The 19259-nt window shown below is 32.7% G+C and overlaps 1 protein-coding gene across 1 annotated transcript; it reads left to right on the plus strand.

Annotated features, from left to right (window-relative positions):
* The first annotated feature begins 4154 nt into the window (after nt 1-4154).
* On the plus strand, nt 4155-7646 carry LOC139817944 (lysosomal aspartic protease-like). The gene is made up of 8 exons (XM_071786276.1): nt 4155-4371; nt 5320-5552; nt 6007-6140; nt 6292-6491; nt 6567-6692; nt 6775-6904; nt 7034-7126; nt 7197-7646. Exons 1-8 carry the CDS (start codon nt 4298-4300, stop codon nt 7344-7346), a joined length of 1140 nt encoding a protein of 379 aa, XP_071642377.1. The 5' UTR covers nt 4155-4297; the 3' UTR covers nt 7347-7646.
* Nucleotides 7647-19259: the final 11613 nt, after the last annotated feature.

Below are 19259 nucleotides of genomic sequence, written 5' to 3' on the forward strand. Positions count from 1 at the left end.
ACTTCGTTAGTTGTTTCGTTTGATTTCGATTCCTCGTTGATTACTTTACGAGCACAATTACGACACGTTAATTAACGCAATTAACGCATACTGAATTGTTCGAATTGATCGAAATCACGGGCGTCAAAATCACATTGTCGACAGAAATATACATGACACGCGCTCGCGTTACTTTAACGTCTAATTTGGCGAAATGCTCAAATCGATCGACAAGGAAGATAAAGTACATGGACGCGAAATCGCGGGAATGCTGCCCGAGATACTCTGAAAATTAAAAAAATATTTAGTTAGCGCGATAAAAGAAAGATTAATAAAAAAACAATAGTAATATCAGTCCAGTAAAAGAAAATATGAGTAAAGAAGAAAATATGAGCTTCGAGCTGAAGCATCGGTAGACGACAAAGAAGTTATTGGCGTTACAGTGTTTTCTTGGGTACACCACTGTAGAATTTTCAAAAAATCAATTTTTTTTATTGGCTTAAAAGATGTTTTGAACCTTCTAGAATAAAGGGAAAAAGTTTTATACCTGTACAAATTTTTTTCTTTGAAATTCCGAGCTCTTTTCCAAGCGCGTCGGACTGCTCCGAAACGACTACCTGCGGCACGTAGATACCTGCTGGAAGGGTACAGCCTAATGACTTTTCTTTTGATTTCTAACTTCACGAAAGTTTCAATGCAACTGTTTGGAACTTGGCTTCTAAGTCCTACTCAAGTGGCAAAAAAGTATTGCAAGTAGTGACTGATATTGCTGTGTGTAATTTTAACGACGGTTTGACTAACATTCTGCGAATTATGAAAGTTTTGGAGATGGATATTGGCCTCTAAGCATACAATTTTTGCCTTGAAGCCGATGCTATGCGGATCAAGCACGCCGAGCAGTCTTTGACAGATGCGGCAAAACAGGCACGCACAAGCATAAAATCGACGAAGAAAGAAAATGAGGAGGAATATTTAAGCAGGGAAGGGCAGCTTTATGGTCCAGGGATAGCAGATTAATGGTAAAAATTTTTGAACAATCAAATTTTTTATTTTTTTCCGTCCATAATACATCTCAAAACTTTAAAGGCGTTTTCCTCGAAACACGATTTTTTAAAACAGCACGCAGCATAAGTTTAACAATTTTCATTCTATTCACTTCAAATTTTGACCATATCTTTAAAATAACATTCCGAAGAGAAATACTTACGGGATTTTCGATAAGTTGATTCTAACATTAACAAATGATTTCCCCCTTTTTTGTCAAAAATTGAACTGTTTACTTCAAATGCTCGCCAATCACACAAAAATTGCTGTTATACTGCGGGCCGCAGAGCGCGTCAAATTAAACATGCCTCGCGAGAATGGCTGCAGCGTCGCCATTTTGTACTATTATTGAATAAATATTTTTTTTGAACACTTAAAAACATGATTAATTACATCCTTGAATATTAATATCTCTACTTTTCTTCCATCTAAATGCCGCAACACTCTTCTTGCCCCCCCCCCCCTGCCTCTAAACTCCCACTCCCTCTCCTCTTCTTAACACTTACTCCCCTACATCTTTTTAAACCTATTACCTAACCATATCCATCCCTTTGCTTCGACCCAACCACCCATCACATACCCAACTTGCGTCCCACCTCCCCCTTCACCTCCCCTCACCATTCCCGTCCCCTCCGCTCCCATCCGCAAAATCTCGCTCTCTTCCCTCCCCAACCGTTCCCCACTTCCTTCATATAGCCTTACACGCTTTCTTTCAACCTGCCCCTCAAATCTCCGCCTCTTTCGCCCCCGCCTCCTCCTCCTTGCTTCTACAATGCCGTGATTCAACAACGGTCCTCAGGACCCCGGACGTCGCACGCCGCTCGGTTTTCTACGGTGTGTCTACCCCCTCCCTGTTCGGTATCCCCAGATACCATCTCCCCTCTCCATTGACGTTTCCCCTAAAATCGCAAGAAAATGTTTTATTTTAGACTTCTACAGTGGTGTAACCTCTTAATGCAACTGTTTCAAAAGTTAAACGTGGTAAAGTAAATATTGTGTAGCTAAGGTCCACAATTATATACTCTCTTACTTATATTATTTATTATTTACTTTAAAAATACAAATAATTTTTCATACAAAACGGCTCACGTGTTAAACCAAAAGACATAAACATAAATACATTTGATGATTTAAACTACTGTTGGTAATATATTTAAATTAATAAGTAAAAATTTTTATATTTCTGGACTTTTCAACATTAACTGATTTAATTATATTTATTACTTCTTGCAGTGAAACATAATTAGTATGATCATACAAAGTCCACCACATATATATCACAGAATGATTCATTTGCTATTGATTACGACGATGGCGGTGTGTCTGGGTCCTTATCTACTGATGTGGTAATCGTAAGTCATCGTCAAGTAAATGATCCGACTTAATTTTAATTATAGTCATAATCTATGAAAATTTTCTAAGGAACACATGTTGTTGTTATTCTCTAAAAAAAAAAACATACGCGATTATATTTTATTAATATCAATGTTTCATAGGTTGCTGGCCAATGTTCTATCCCAAACATTCGGAGAAACGACCAACTTTTCGGCAAGATCTGTCTCCAATTCAAACAAGAAGCTCCGTGCGAATTGACATCGTAAATTAAAAAGAGACGAAAGGACAATCGCGTCGAAATAAGACGTTCTACGTCGTACTCTTCTTTCGTTTTCCTTTCGAGAGATCTCGCCAGTTTATAATTTTTCAGTCGATCGGACGCGAGCCGAGATAACGTCCTTCGACTCGCGTCTTAATTTCGCTCTATGCGCGTCTGATCAGCTGATGTTTTTCGTCACTTTGCACGCATTTCGTTTTTCTTTTCGCTTCTTTCGCGAAAAGCGCATTTCCTCGACGAATCGGTGCAGCTTTTGACTCTTACACCAAACGCAAAAAAGAGGAAGACAAAATAATGATAAAAACGTATCACGTGAGACAACGCCGACAGGGGAGATAAAACGTGGAAAGAAAAAGACCCGTAACAATATATACATATACTCTCTAAATTTCTTGGAGTGGAATCTCACTCCAAAAGAGTGAGATCCCACTCTTACGAATAATGAAAGTACTGCCAGTCTAAATAGAGCGAATTTTCACTTTGCGAAAGAGTGCTTATTCACTTTTTACTTGGAGTGATTGTTCAACTCTGGAAAGAGTGACATATAATTATTCATCCGACATAAAAAAAATTATTTATTTCGAAATTTTATTACTATTTTTTAACTGAATTTGTTTCTTAAGATGCAGTCTATGATTATAAATATTTTCTCGTATTTGAAAAACACACTTACCTCGGTGGGATTCGAACTCGGGACCTCTGCATCGTGAGCCAACTGCCTTACGTGGGAGACTACTTCTTAATTTGATGTAAGCGTTATATATAGTCTACATATATCACAACCAGCGCAAATATATAATTTTTCAAAAATTATCTTAAGAAACAAATTCAGTTTAAAAAGAGTAATAAAATTTTGAATTAGATATATGATATAATATTTCTTAATGTCGGGTGAATGTCAGAAACCAGTGTCGGATCATTATGAAATTTTGTGTTCGTAAATATATTCGTAAATAATCAGGGCCTCTTATGTTATATAAGGCCATCCCTAACAAATTTCTACACGGGAACAATTGAACACGCGGGAAGCGGGAAGGCGATTTCACTTCAAGTTGGAGTGAAGTTTGGAGTGATGACTTCACTCGAAGCGGAAAGTGGGAAGGCGATTTTACTTCAAGTTGGAGTGAAATTTGAAGTGAACAACTTCACTCTAACAACTCACGAATAAATTCACTCTATTAGAGCGAATATTCACTTTTTTTTTCCAACAGTGTACCCTTACTTCCCCTCCCATTTCCCCTCGTCATCGTTCCACACAATCTCCTTCCCATCCACCCATAATCTCCTGTTTTCCATTCGCGTTTTTCTTCCCTTGTCTTTTTCTTTTCTTGCCTTCTCCACAGCAACTTCCACCTCGTCTTTCTCTCCTCCATGGACAGCTTCGTCCACCCCTATCCCCCACCTCTGCCTAATTACCCCATGCCTCTCCAACAACTCCGCTTTCTCCTTCTCATCCTCCAACTCCACCTATCAGTACCTCTCTCCCTACCCTCCACGGATAAGCACAAAGACATGTACGCACATTTGTATATAAGGGAACGCTTAGCAATTTGACTGCCTGTTCTTTGTCTGTACGTACCGGTTGTGGGTTGACTCGCAGTTATAACGGTCCTAAAACAATTTTGACTTTTGTAGCTTCAGTCGCCGAGAAATTCAGGAAACATGTATCGGCTCTTTGTGACGATGACGGTAATCACGGTAATCAACTTCGCGTCAATAAATGCGGAGGTTTATAGGTGAGTACATGTTATATACAAACGATCCACATTTATATCTACACAATGAATTGTATTAGTACCGTATAGAGATCGCGCTTCCAAAATCGCCGTAGAATTCGCGATAAATAATTATCAAATCAAAATTTTAATTGTATCAAATCTGTAAGAAAAACGCATTTTAAAAGTCGGAATAAAGTGAGAAAACTAATTACAAGAGATGCTTTGAGAATTTTTTCGAAAATCTTATTTTAAACGAGATTAGCATCATGCGAAAAGAGGAATTTGCATTTAAAATACCTAATTACATTCTAATGCGTAAATATATGCAGGTAGCATTTATTTCTCAATGCCAAAATGTTGATGCTTTAAAATAGTTTTTAAATAAGAATTGCTTGAAAATGATCAAATAAATTGTTTAAAATTCGTATTTATGTTGTACGATATATGTACATACATACGCATATAATATAACGGAATTTTTTTTATGTTGCTTCAAGAATTTCGTTATATACAAGACATCCTCCGATGAAAAATTTTTGACGAAAACTATGGCACGACTCCGTTCGGATACAGCAAACGTATCTCTGATTAATTATGACAATTTACAATATTATGGTAATATCGAAATTGGAACTCCACCGCAGACATTTAAAATACGTATCAATTCCTTCGAAAATCTTATTTTAAGTGAGATTAGCGTCGTGTGATATCCTCTTTTCACGATGACACCAATCTCACTTAAAATACCTAACTACATTCTAACGCGTAATGCAGATAGCATTTATTTCTTAATGACAAAATGTTGAGGCTTTAAAAGTTTTTAAATAAAAAGTGCTTGAAAATGATCAATAAATTATTTGAAATCCGTATTTATGTTCTACGATATATGTGGATACATTCGCGTTTATACGATACACATGTATGTACACATATAATATAACGGAATTTTTTTTATGTTGGTTCAAGAATTCCGTTATACAAAACATCATCCGTTGGAAAATCTTCGACGGAGACTGTGAGACGACTTCGTTCGGATCCGGACCAAACCGTATCTCTAATTAATTATAAAAATCTACAGTACTGCGGAACCATCGAAATTGGAACTGATCCACCGCAGACATTTAAAATACTTTTCGACACTGGTTCTGCAGAACTCTGGGTACCATCCAAAGACTGCGACGTTAGCCAATTTGCTTGCTGTAAGTATATCGTAACATCGCTACCTCTTTCCCCGACATTCTATTATTCCTATATGTACATTTGTATTTAAAAAATTAATGTTTCAAGTATTAATATAATTTTTTTCTCGAAGAATAATGCTGTAGAATTGTATCTAAATATTCCATTTACATTTCAAGTAAAGTTATAAAACCTTTAAAGCAACCGTTTCAAAGATTCGAATCATCAGTGGTAAGATAAATATTATGTAGCTAAGTTCCATACTCTTACATACCCTCTTATTTACATTATTTACACTTACTTTAAAGATACAAATAATTTCTTATACAAAACATCTCACATGTTAAAGCAAAAAATATAAACATAAATATATTTGATGATTTAACTAATGTTTATTTAGATTAATATAGAGAAATTTATATTTCTAGATTATTTAATATTAACTGATTTAATTTTATTTACTACTTTTTGCAGCGGAACATAATACATATGATAATGCCATGTCCCACACATACGTGCCAGACGGAGAAGAATTTTCTATTATTTACCGCAATGAAAGGTGGCAAAGTGGCAAATTGTACGGGCACTTTTCTATCGATAACGTAGAGGTAAGTCATCGTCAAGTAAATGATATATTTAATTCTAATCACAGTCATAATCTATAAAAATTTTCTAAAAAGCACATGTTGCTATTATTAAAAAAAAAAAAAAAAAAAATAACTGCAATTATACTTTATTAATAATATCAACGTTTCGTAGATTGGTGGCCTAATGGTTACATCACAGAAGTTCGGAGAAGTATTCAATTTTTCGACAAACTTATGGGACCGGTCACAATGCGACGGCGTTCTGGGGATGGGTTATCCCACCTTATCTCCCTTTAAAACGCCTACTGTCTTCCAAAACATGATTGATCAACACTTGGTGTCTCGACCAATTTTTAGCATCTGGCTAAATCGGTATGTATCTTTCCGTATGCCTCACGTGTGTTTAATATTATTTTTTAAATTACATACTTTGCCTTTCCTATACAGGAATTACGAGGACAATCACGTAGGCGGTGAACTTCTATTGGGTGACATCAATCCTTCCCATTACGTGGGCGAGTTTACGTATGTGAATGTAACCCGCCAACGATTCTGGCAATTTGAAATTGATAAGTATGTAGTTTCTTTTTCTGAATTAGACGTATGTTAACCGCGGATTATATGTCAGCTAATTGGCAATGCTATCCCACTGTAGGATTCAAGTACAAAATTACAACTCTTGCTCGGAAGGCTGTCAAGCTATCGTAGACACGGGCTTCTCTATGATAGGTGGACCACCGGAGGCTATCGCAGATATTCAGAGACAGATTGGTGTTGTCAATGAGGTAATTGATTATCTCCTTCTGCAATGGTAACTTTCAACTACTTCAAATGAATTATTGAAATAAATTAATAAATGTTTGATAAGTTACGGATTATTAATATGGATTACTAACATTGACCTTCGTTTAAAGGTGCCCTGCAACGAGATTTCTGACTTGCCCTATATCAATTTTGTCATAGGTGGTAAGACGTTTCCACTCACTGGTCAAGATTATATGTTGAAGGTAAGGAATATTATTATAAAAAGGTTTAAATTGTTTTTGGAATACAAATATCATATTTAATGTCTCATAGGTAACAAAACGCCTTTGCGTGTTCGCCTTCCAAGGTGTTAATCCGATTAATGGTGTAGAGTGGATTTTGGGCGATGTATTTATTGGTCGGTACTACACCGTATTTGACATGGGGAACAACCAAGTGGGATTCGCCCTTGCAAGAAATTAAATCTTGATTACTTTCTCATAAAGTTATCATTAAATATTAGGAAATCTAAATGACATTGCTAAACAAATAAGTCATAGTTTTTTTAGAATATCGACCGACATATGGTTTGTAATTTTATTTGGACTATTTATATGGAATATTTTTAAATTAATACGTATGTGAGAATTAAAAGAAAAATATATGCAATATTTATTCTACCAACGATATGGTACATCTTGTTCTTTCGGCAACTATCGAATTGTTAGATATTGTGAATACAACTTGTATATAAGTCTATTAAAATGAAGTATATATTTTTAACACTGAATATTGATTTTATATATCGCCTTTTTAATCTCATTTTAATGTAATATCCCGAAAAATATTATCTCGTTTAATCTTATACATTTTCTGCTTACATACGAGTACAAGATATCATATAACATTCTTCTTATATGTATAAGAGTACGACATACCGCATTTGTAATCAATATATAACTTTTTACATTTCTTATGCTTACACAAACGTATATACGCATAAATTTTTTGCTTATTAATAAAAATTATCCAAAACTTTCGACACATAGATAACAAATTGTCGATACGAAAATTATCATGTCGTATGTATTCTAATTAATAAATTGTTATAATATTGCAAAACTGGTTTAAGTATCTCACTATCGTTAATATTACAAATTAACTTTTTGAAAATGTTACTATTAAAAACTTGCGTACTGTACTAATTATCGAGATAACTATCAAGTAATTTTAAAACATGTGTAACAATGATAATATTTTCTGGCAATACACGTTTGCAAAAATTTTATATGATTACAAGCCAATGTCACTACTCTAATATTAAAAGAAAATATCGCACTATATAAATAATGGTAGCTAAACATCTTGTGTTGTACAATTTACGTTGCATTTTATTACATTTTTGCAAGAGTTAATCTGTAAAAGAAAGGCTTTGAGTAAATCCTATGTAAAATTGATTTTTTAATTCCAAGCTAACATTTTCGGGATTTTACGGCTTATTTCCAGCTATTTGTTTTTTAAAACATTTTTTTGAATCATCTTTTCTGATCTAGGATTAGATTGACCAACTATTAATTCCAATATGAAGGATATAGTGACGCAAGGGATAAAGTTCCGAAAACGGCCCCCCTCCGATTTCGGTGAAACTTTGTGAAAAGCTTCGTCTTGGGTTAAAATGAAAGCCCTTAAAAGGAATTTTGGCGACTCCTATGATAAAGCCATTTTTTAAGATAAAATGATAAAAAATATAGGGCTGTTCTTCCAATCACAGTCGATTATTCTCCTTGAGCACGAAGAATAATCGACTGTGATTGGTTTATTTTCTTACGACTTTACGATTATGACTAAAACTTTATTACGTGCAATGGCCTTAAAGAACACATGTTGCTATTATTCTCCGAAAAAAACATACGCGATTATATTTTATTAATATCAACATTTCGTAGGTTGCTGGCCTTAAGGTTGTATTCCAAACATTCGGAGAAACGACGGACTATTCGGACGCAAGATCCCTCTCCAATTCAAAATTTTTGTTTCAAAGATTTAAATTGTTTTTAGAATAGAAATATGATGCCATGTTTAATATTTTATAGTCCATAGAAAACGGTAAGTGCATATCCGGCTTCATTGAACATTTAAGACTAACGATGGTGTGGAGTGAATTTTGGGCGATGTATTTATTTGTCAGTACTATACTGAGTTTGACATGGAGAAAAACCGAATAAGATTCGCCTCTGTAAATAAATGTTGATTGCCTTCTCATGAAGTTTCCTCATGAAGATTGCCTTCTCATTAAATATTAGAAATTAATCAACAAATAAGTCAAAGTTTTTTTAGAATATATCGACTCGCATGTGCCTATTGGCCTGTAATTTTTAAATCATACAACTTGTAAATCTATTAAAATAAAGTATATATTTTTTACAATGTATATTGATTTCATATATCGATCTTTCAATTTTATTTGAACATAGTATCCCGAAAAGTATTATTTCGTATATTATAAATTTTCTGCTTAAATACAAATACAAGATATCATATAAAATTCTGCCTATATAAGTATTGCATACCGCATTTATATTAATATTGTGTTTTTCTATATTATTTATATACATACAAACGTATAGGTACACGTAAATCTTTATTAATAATAATTTTAATTTTAAATCTTTAAATCTTTAAATCTTTATTAATATTAATAATAATTATGTAAAATTTTCGACACATAGATACCAAAATTATTATGTCGTATTTATTCTAATTAATAAATGTTATAAAATATTTAGAAAACTGGTTTAGGCGTCTCACTATTATTAATATTAGAAATTTGCATTTTGAATTTGTTATTTTGAGAAACTCGCGTACTGTACTAACTGCTCGTGTTAAATAAAATGTAATACACAAAGGGAGGTGATAATGATGTGAATTTGAGTGAATTTGATGCATGCGTAAGAACGATAAAATTTTTCGGCAATACACGTTTGCAAGAAATTATATGATTACAAGTGTTCCTACAATAGTAGTAGAAAATGTCACAATATAAATATAATAATATTAGCTTAACATCTTGTGTGACATGCAACTAACGAAGCATTTTGTTACCTTTTTTGCAAAAGTTAATCTATAAAAGAAAAGCTTCAAGAGTAAATCGTATGAAAAGTTGATTTCTTAATTCCAAGCTAACATTTTTGGGATTTTACTACTTATTCCAGCTTTTTGTTTCTTTTCTGTATTTTGTTTGATCATTTGGGTTTTAGGTCTGGGTGCAGATCGACCCGCTACTAATTCTAATATAAAGGCTATAGTGGCGCAAGTGTATCCTATTATGAGAAAATAAAAGCTGAACGCGAGCTGTTTCAGCAATATTACTTTGAAGTCTTTCCTCTTCGCAATTTTCCTAGCTCTCTCACGTTTTACCTCCGCGATAAAGTCGGCTCGGGATTAAGGATCAAGCCGGTTTGCATCATCTGTTGAATAATATCATTCACCCGTTGGTACAATGGCCAATTTTCGCGAGTGGACCGCTAACGTTTTTCGGTTTTCTAATTTTTACATAATTTTTTAGTTTCCTTATAATAATTTCAGTTTAAATTCAAATCATTTTCTTGATTTGATATTATTACATGATCTTATTCAGAGTCTGTATTTCCAATTTCTACAGTACAAGCTTAAAATTTATATTAGAATGAAAATGACAGTGCGACGAAGTCGAGCAATCTCACGTACCAGAGTGTGGCGAATTAAGGACTTGAAACTAAGTGCTAGCCAGGGTTAAACATCTTTCTTCCGATATTACAAAAAGAATTTTATTTTATTTATATGCGAGTGTATAAATAACATAAAACAAGATCGTAGTAAGAATGCGGTATGCTGATTGATGGTGAATCCGCTGCAGAAGTGACTTCCAGATTTCTTCGGAGATTCTTAATATTGGAACTTGATGATCAGGGCATCCTTTCTACTAATAATATGAGTGTCTGGGTAGCATATAAGAACATACAAAAAAAAACAGAAGCTGCAAATCAGATTTGTAACACGAATTTTAGTTTTCTTAGCCTTTAGTGACATAAATTACAACATTATAATAGTCTATCATGTTAAGAAAATTGTTACTTTATTGATAAATATATAGTATACAATACTACATTTTTTAATATTAAAGTTTGAGAAAAGTGCAGAATTGATTTTTGTATTGAATTATTATAAATTATAACAATATCACGTACACTTATGAATTTTGCGCTAACTAATTAATATGATATTGTTTATCGTAAGATAACAAACAAGAATATTAGCTTTTACATAGAAAAAATTAAACCGATTGATTTGTTACTTGCATTGGTAATTTATTTAACTGATGGAAAAAGCAACAGGAAATACTTATAACAGGAAATGATATGATTTTGCAGAAATAATTCGCTCAAAATACATATATTAATAATTAAATTATAAATTATATAAAACAAAGTGGTATGTTGATAAATTAAATAATATATTTTTTTTAATTCCTTAAATTTGCAAATATCCATGTTATGGAATTTGATGCTCTTGTGTGAACGTCTAGATGTCCCACTGTGCAGGGAAAATAGTAAGAGGCAATTCCATTTGAAATCCATTGGCTACTAAAGGGCTACCAGTATCACCTGAAATAAAGATGCGATTATTAATAACAAAATTTTAATATAATAAATTAAAGTAAACAATAAATTATTTACTATTGCAAATTGTTGCTATAAACAATTTCAGTATTAAGCTTAATTAAAATCGGCATATTATTAGATGATATTAATGTAATTTTTTATATTATTAATATTCTTTCGGTGTTGTAAAACATAATAAACATATATGTATCAATTCGTTTTATAATATTAATAATTGACAGTTACGTCGCACGCTCCAGTTCCTTTTGTTGCCGCCAAAGTACAAATTTGAGTATCTTTTGCACCCCATTGCCTCTCGCACTCTTCTTGCGGATAAACTCTCAACTCAATTTCTTGCAAGTTATTCAAAACCACTCCACCAATCGAAGGATTTAGAATGGTGGAAGCACCATTCTAAAAAGAATAAATACGTATTGGACATTCGAAAGAAATGACGAACAATAAATAATTATTACATATCTTCTCACTTGTTACTTTCAATTTGTTATATATAAAAAGAAAATAATGAATTTTTCTTTAAAAAGAGTGCCTTATTTTAGACATTGAACTAGAAAATTCCGATATCATGAGTTCGATATTACCTTTGTTCCCCATCCGGTTAACGTGCACGACTTGCCCTCGAGATTCTCATCGCTTGTCATAAGATTTATCGGATGCACTAGCGTGCTGTATTTCAGAGGAGTTTTAAGATGAACCTAAGGCGATGCCATCACTGTCTGACAATGAATGAATAACGTGGATGCTAACACTTTCTATGTCATAAACATCTCATGATTCGTTCAAGAAGTTTGTGCCAACATGGACCTTTATATTTTATTTAACCGATACCTAACGAGCTTAGTTTTGGGCCCCATATGGGCCTCAGCTTGTCAACGGCAGTTCGATAACCGTAAGATAAACTAAACATTTACATTAACGGTCGGAATTCCGAGCTAACGTGCGTCGTCTAAAGTGTTCAAAATTTCAACGTGTCGTCCGAAATTTTAGTATAAAATTTCCGTACGTAACAATAACTTAAAATACCTAAATAATAAAATTTTTATAAATTAAAAGATTTCTATTTTAAATAAATCTGTAACTTTCCTGGACCAATTTGTGGGTAACGGTTTTATTTACCTAAAAAACATTATTTTACTAAGTATTTATAAAGATATAAAGAGAAACAAAAACGGGCACAGTAACAACTGTGCCGCAAACAATAACGTAGAACTACGTCAACTGTCACTCTTTCACGTTAAAGTATTCAGCGAAGGAAAATAGACGTAGGGCTACGTCAACTATCATTATTATTCAACGAAAGACAGTTTGCGGCACAGAGTAACATCATAGCAAGTCTTCAAAAATAATTTCAGTTCTTTGAAGCAAGAGGATTAAAATACCGGAGGTATACCTAAGAGTACCTTAAGATGTTCAATCATAGAATTAACTAATGAAAAATGACTCTCAACTCTAAATGTTTCTATAAGTATGTTTACGCAAGAAATAAAAATGGGAAATTTTTCATGGAAATTCTGACAATTTTACTGCCGTAATACGAGAATAGTTTTTGAACATAATAGTTTTTTTAAACACATTTTGAATATTAAAAATAGTGGTGAAATTTAAAAATTGTTACGATTATTTTGTTTCCCAAAAATGAAGCAATCTGGTGAGAAGTAAAATTTAATTTGATATTATCAGCAGGTAAAATAAAAATAAAGTAAAGAAACATATGTACGTATGGAAAACGTATCTACATCCTTACACGTATAATTAGTAACAGTTTAAAGCTGACTCACGTATGTCTTGTTCAAACACATCTAATCTGTCGCTTATACGAAATATCGCACTGATTTCGACGAATTGCCAGCTGAGTCATGCTGGAAACACAATACTCACCGTACCCGCCGCGGTGTTCCTCGGCTCTCGACATTGTCCCATCAGCATTTTTCATGGAATCTTTAATCTTCAACGACCTCATACTTCGTTAGTTGTTTCGTTTGATTTCGATTCCTCGTTGATTACTTTACGAGCACAATTACGACACGTTAATTAACGCAATTAACGCATACTGAATTGTTCGAATTGATCGAAATCACGCGCGTCAAAATCACATTGTCGACAGAAATATACATGACACGCGCTCGCGTTACTTTAACGTCTAATTTGGCGAAATGCTCAAATCGATCGACAAGGAAGATAATGTACATGGACGCGAAATCGCGGGAATGCTGCCCGAGATACTCTGAAAATTAAAAAAATATTTAATTAGCACAATAAAAAAAGATTAATAAAAAAAACAATAATAATATCAGTCCAGTAAAAGAAAATATGAGTAAAGAAGAAAATATGAGCTTAATAAAGATTAGAATTTGCGATTCAATATATATTTAAATATCGTATTTTATATTTATCGCAATACAGACTGCGATTTCTATTTACAAACAGAAGCTAGAATCGAGCTTTAGAATTACAAACAGAATTTAACTATTATTTAAAATTAATTATTAAATTCTAAAAAACGCGATGTTTTAAAAGATATTTAATTATATTTATTACTTTATGCAGTGAAACATAATAAGTATGATCATACAAAGTCCACTACATATATATCACAGAATGATTCATTTGCTATTGATTACGACGATGGCGGTGTGTCTGGGTCCCACATCTACTGATGTGGTAATCGTCAAGTAAATGGTTATTTCTTTATTTTCTCTCTAGTTTTCCCTAATTCCGTAAGTAATTAGCAAGTTGTATGACGCATGCCACGAAATCGGAAACACGTGCGAATATAAATGTCAATACAATGCATTCGATATATCGGATATGTCCCGACTTTTTAACTCTTAGTCGAAACTATAATTTGTTTTAGTTTAATTTTATATAAAAAAGTTATAATATTATAAAATGTAGTTATATAAGTCGCTGTTGCAACATAAGGAATAAAGTAATCCAACCAATCTTTCTTTTTTTTTTTAAGTTTGTTAGTGTGTTCTTGTTACTCAGCACATTAATTAAAATATAAAATATTTAATTTCTTTTTTATTTGAAATATGTGTATGTTAAGAAAATATTTGTGTTATTTCATTGCATAATTTATCTAAATGTTTCTTATCTCGGATTTAAAAAGATACTAAATGTAAATCTCTTTTATAAATTTAAAAAATGCTTAAAAAAGGAAATTGACTTTGTTAAGTGTTAAAAATTCTAATGTTTTAAGAGAAATGAGAGTAGTTTGTATGAGATTTCATTTATAATATTATCGGCCACGTTGCTTGGAACACAGAAATAGAAATTAAAAATCAATCTGGGGAGTCCAGCACTTCAGCTCCAACACGATGGAGCTTAGACACTACATTGAAATATCTTCTGCATTCCATCTCATGTGCAGTGGTACTTGTAACCAATCTACCACCCTTGAGTTGTTCGTTAGGGTTCCGTAATATATGGCTACTGAGCGCGTTAACCGTACAAAACTAAAAAGTATATAATTTATGAATTTTTCACAATGTATCAGTTTTGAGAATTAAAAATGTATAACGTTAACGCCGAAACAATCAGCAAGACAAGCGCATAAAATTTATATGTATAACACTGATACGTTGATCGTGATGTGTAATTGGTGTGTAAAAGAATTACAATTTGATAAGAATAATAAATAATTGTAGAGATATTAAAATTTATAACTTAATGTCGATTTGAACGATTTTCGATTTGAACATAAAAAGTATATAATACAATGACTTAAATACCTTTTCGCGATATAACCGTTCGTTATGTATAATATTTAATTCGTTAAAGCCGAACATTGTGCTATGAACTACCAGAGGTGCGGAAATTTTGAAAATACGGTTCCATCCATTAATTTCTTCCTCATTTTGCAACGGAGTTCGCGAAAAGGTTCGTGGCATAACGGAAGCTAGTACCTTTCCACTGCTTATAATAAGCAGTCCGCCCAAGCCTGCAAGACCAAACACAGAAAATTCGTTTATCTGTTACGATGGTTAAAAATTAACTATTGATTACTGTGATGATACATTGTTTCTACTAACTAAATACATTTGATTAGGTTGTATCATACCGACACGAGTCGAATCAGCTAGGAAGTGATAACGAAGGCGAAGTGCGCTCCGCATTACGTTTAAGATTTCCACATTAGGGTCGCGACCTCCTTTTACGTACACTTTAAGGATCTTATCCTGCTTGCCATTGCAAACGTAAACGCTACCATAGAGATTGCAATATAGAGGACTCCAGGGATGACATTGCGTTTTGACCTGCCCTTCTTCGTTTAGAAAAATATAATTGCTTTCCTGCTCATTGAGAGCAATTAATTGCTCTTCCGATTCCGACGAATGCATAAAGTTCATACCGACCTGTAGCAGAAATTACAGCAATAATGTTTACAAAGAATAAAAATAGAACAATAAGATAGAAGCCTATTTAAAATTGAATTACCAATATTGTGATACATTAATTAAAATTAAAGTAATGCACTTTTATAGCAACAATAAGATAATATATTCTTCAAATACTCTAGGAATTCATATATATGTATATTCCTAAATATGCATGAAATATTGTGTACTTACATTTTTATTAGGTATCTCGCGTGACATAGTGTTTCCGATGACGAGGCAAGACCCTCTTGTATATCAATTTATGTATTGTGGAAGAAACCATGATACTTCCTTATTTTTTGACGTGTTATATAAATGTTCGTCATTACCAAATTATATTACTTGCGCATCGCCACATATTCGCCACATTTTAAATGCAAAGATATGTATTTTTAATGCATGCAAAATCGAATACATGTATTTAAATAAATTTGAAAAAAATTTCGATTTTTTACCTGGTGCGCGAAGAAAATACGGAGGGGCCAACAGATCAGGACATTCAACTACACTGGCGGCGACGTGATTAAAGTAAGGAGCCAAATGTACGTTCATAACTATTATGACCTAATATAATAAAAAAACATATATAAAGTATAAAATACTAGTAGTGTCTTCTGGTAGTTAATTTGCACAATACTGGCGGTTTCGGCAACCGTGCAGTAAGATGCCTGGTGCAGTTCGGATCCATTCTTTCCTCTTGTCAAACAAGGATCTTGATTCATTTCAAATAAGTTTCTATCAGCCGATCTGTTAGAAAATACATCTTTTCGGGACAGGTCGTTTCGTTATCTTTTAGAGACAGCTCTAACATAAACAAATGACACACACAGTATCAAGTACCGAACGGTCAGACCAATTTTCTACATCTGGATCCGAATAGATCCAGGCATCGTTCGGCGATGGTTAAAGTATTATACACATATATCATGTACGTACTAGAGGCAAGTTCCTCGAGATCAGGTTGATGCAAGCTACATGTCATATCTATGACTTCTGGGAAATTATCATCGTTTTGCATATTGTTATTTACATTGTCATTCTGCATTGCCATCTTGTATTGTGCTCAGCTTATCAGAATTGATATAAAATTATTAAATAAGCAAATTTAATTAAAACGTAACGTAATAATTGAAGAATTAATAAATTTGAGAGATTAATAATTAAAGAACTAATAAGAGAATAGTTATAATGTAAGGATAACGCTGATTAGAATAATAAAAAAAGTATTAATAATAACGTAATATATAAACTATAATTATGTTACAATGTTGTAGAAAAATGTAATTATTTTAACGAGTCATATTAAAAATCATCCAAGCAATAAATGGATTCTGTATAAATTGTAATGGCATTTTAAATTTTAACAAACTTCTTTTGGAATAGAAATATAAAATTGAACAAATTATTTTTATCAGAAGTTTGAGTTTAAATAAAACTTGATTCATTCATGTTTTTAACTAACGCATTAATTTTTGTAAACTATATTGTGAAAATGAAATTTTATATAAGTTTTACAAAAGAAACAGTGCTTTACGTGTCGAGTCTTTTTTCTCTGTTCTTTCCTTTAACCGCTTTAACAGATGAGCAGTTGACATAATTATATTCAAGCAGAAGGAGAAAGAGAGAAAGAGAAAGAGAGAAAGAGAAAGAGAGAAAGAGAAAGAGAGAAAGAAAAAGAGAGAAAGAGAAAGAGAGAGAGAGAAAGAGAGGGAAGGTTGGGGAGTAGATATAACTTTCATAACATAATTCAAATTTGTGTGTTCTGCGAAAGGAATAACATCACTCTCTAATGATTTGGTAGAATAATTCAGATTTAAACATCTCTCTGCATGGCACTCCCCAAAAATTCAACCCCTGTTTTATATACAATTCTTTAAAATTTTGTCAATTATTTAACGAAAAATTGAAGAAATTAGAAAACCGGTTTCCAGAAAATCGATTACGAAAAACTATACACCCTATAGCACTCCCCGGGAAATTCTACCCCTATTTCATATACGTTTGGTAAAAATTCGGTCCATTGGTTTCCGAGATCATAGCGAACAAAAAAAATGCAAACCCTGTTGCTTTATAATAATAGTATAGACTAGTATAGATTATACGAGATCTTTCAGATCAATTTTTGAGATTCGCGGATCTTATGTAGATATTCATATTACATCAACGACTATTATACTATTATTACAATCTTCTTTGATGTAATCGGCAGCTTCAATAGAATAATAGAAATAGAACTGCAATCCGATTCACAGCTCACAGCGCTGAAAGCATCTCGCTCTGTCTTCGTTCAATATTCGAGGTGCAACAAAGACAGAATGATGCTTACAGCACTTGAGCGTGAATCGAACCGCAGGATGGAAATGACGAGACCGGACAAGATGTAAAAGAAAAAAGCAACTAGTCGTCTGTATTCTTTACTTGGTACTTTCTCATCTCATATTATAGTCATATTCTTTCCACTTATTTGTATTACAAATATATTTTCTAAATTCAAAAAATATCTTGTATCTATGAAAAGGGGTGTTTGTGTGTGTGTGTATGTATGTATGTATGTATGTATGTAAATATATATATTATCTATTTTGATAAGAATATACATACAAATTGAATTACTGATGTTATATATAATTTATCGTCTCTATTTTATACTTTATAATTATATTCTTGATTTTTAATAATATCTCGATGTTTAAAGATATATGTATGATCATATAGTCTTACTCATAATGTAAATGTAAGAAATGAATAATAAAGATATTTTTAGAATTGAAACGCTTGAAGTTATAATTTATTTCACTTTGTTCCTGATTATTCCTAATTATATTGCAATACTTTGTCAATTTTCCAGACTTTTGATTTTCACAAAAGCCGGATTTGAAAACCCGAATTCTTAGAAATTCGAGAAATTCTTGGAAATGTAAAATATTCTTGACAATTGAGAAAATTCTTGGAAACTGACAAAATTCTTTATGTTGTTAAAGTTCTTAAATTTGACAAATTCTTTATGTCGATAAAATTCTTAAATTTTCGGAAACTGACCAATCGCATTGGTAAGATATATTTAGGAGATAAGATATATATATATCTTCGGGATATCTTCTGGACGTCTTTCTGATATGCATGCTATGTGGGTAAGCATGAGGACATGTACGCACATTTGTATGTAAGGAAACGCTTAGAAATTTGACTGCCTGTTCTTTGTCTGTACGTACTGGTTGTGGATTGACTCGCAGTTATAACGGTCCTAAAACAGTTTTGACTTTTGTAGCTTCAGTCGCCGAAAAATTCAGGAAACATGTATCGGCTCTTTGTGACGATGACGGTAATCATGGTAATCAACTTTGCGTCGATCA

This window comes from Temnothorax longispinosus, chromosome 8 (assembly GCF_030848805.1).
Source record: "Temnothorax longispinosus isolate EJ_2023e chromosome 8, Tlon_JGU_v1, whole genome shotgun sequence".
Classification (NCBI taxonomy): domain Eukaryota; kingdom Metazoa; phylum Arthropoda; class Insecta; order Hymenoptera; family Formicidae; genus Temnothorax; species Temnothorax longispinosus.

Bases quoted from the DNA above. Each gene is read 5' to 3' on its own strand.
- LOC139817944 (XM_071786276.1), top strand. From the start codon at position 4,298: ATGTATCGGCTCTTTGTGACGATGACGGTAATCACGGTAATCAACTTC. The intron at 6,141-6,291 runs GTAAGTCATCGT...AACGTTTCGTAG, and splicing joins TTTCTATCGATAACGTAGAG to ATTGGTGGCCTAATGGTTAC. The intron at 6,905-7,033 runs GTAATTGATTAT...CTTCGTTTAAAG, and splicing joins AGATTGGTGTTGTCAATGAG to GTGCCCTGCAACGAGATTTC.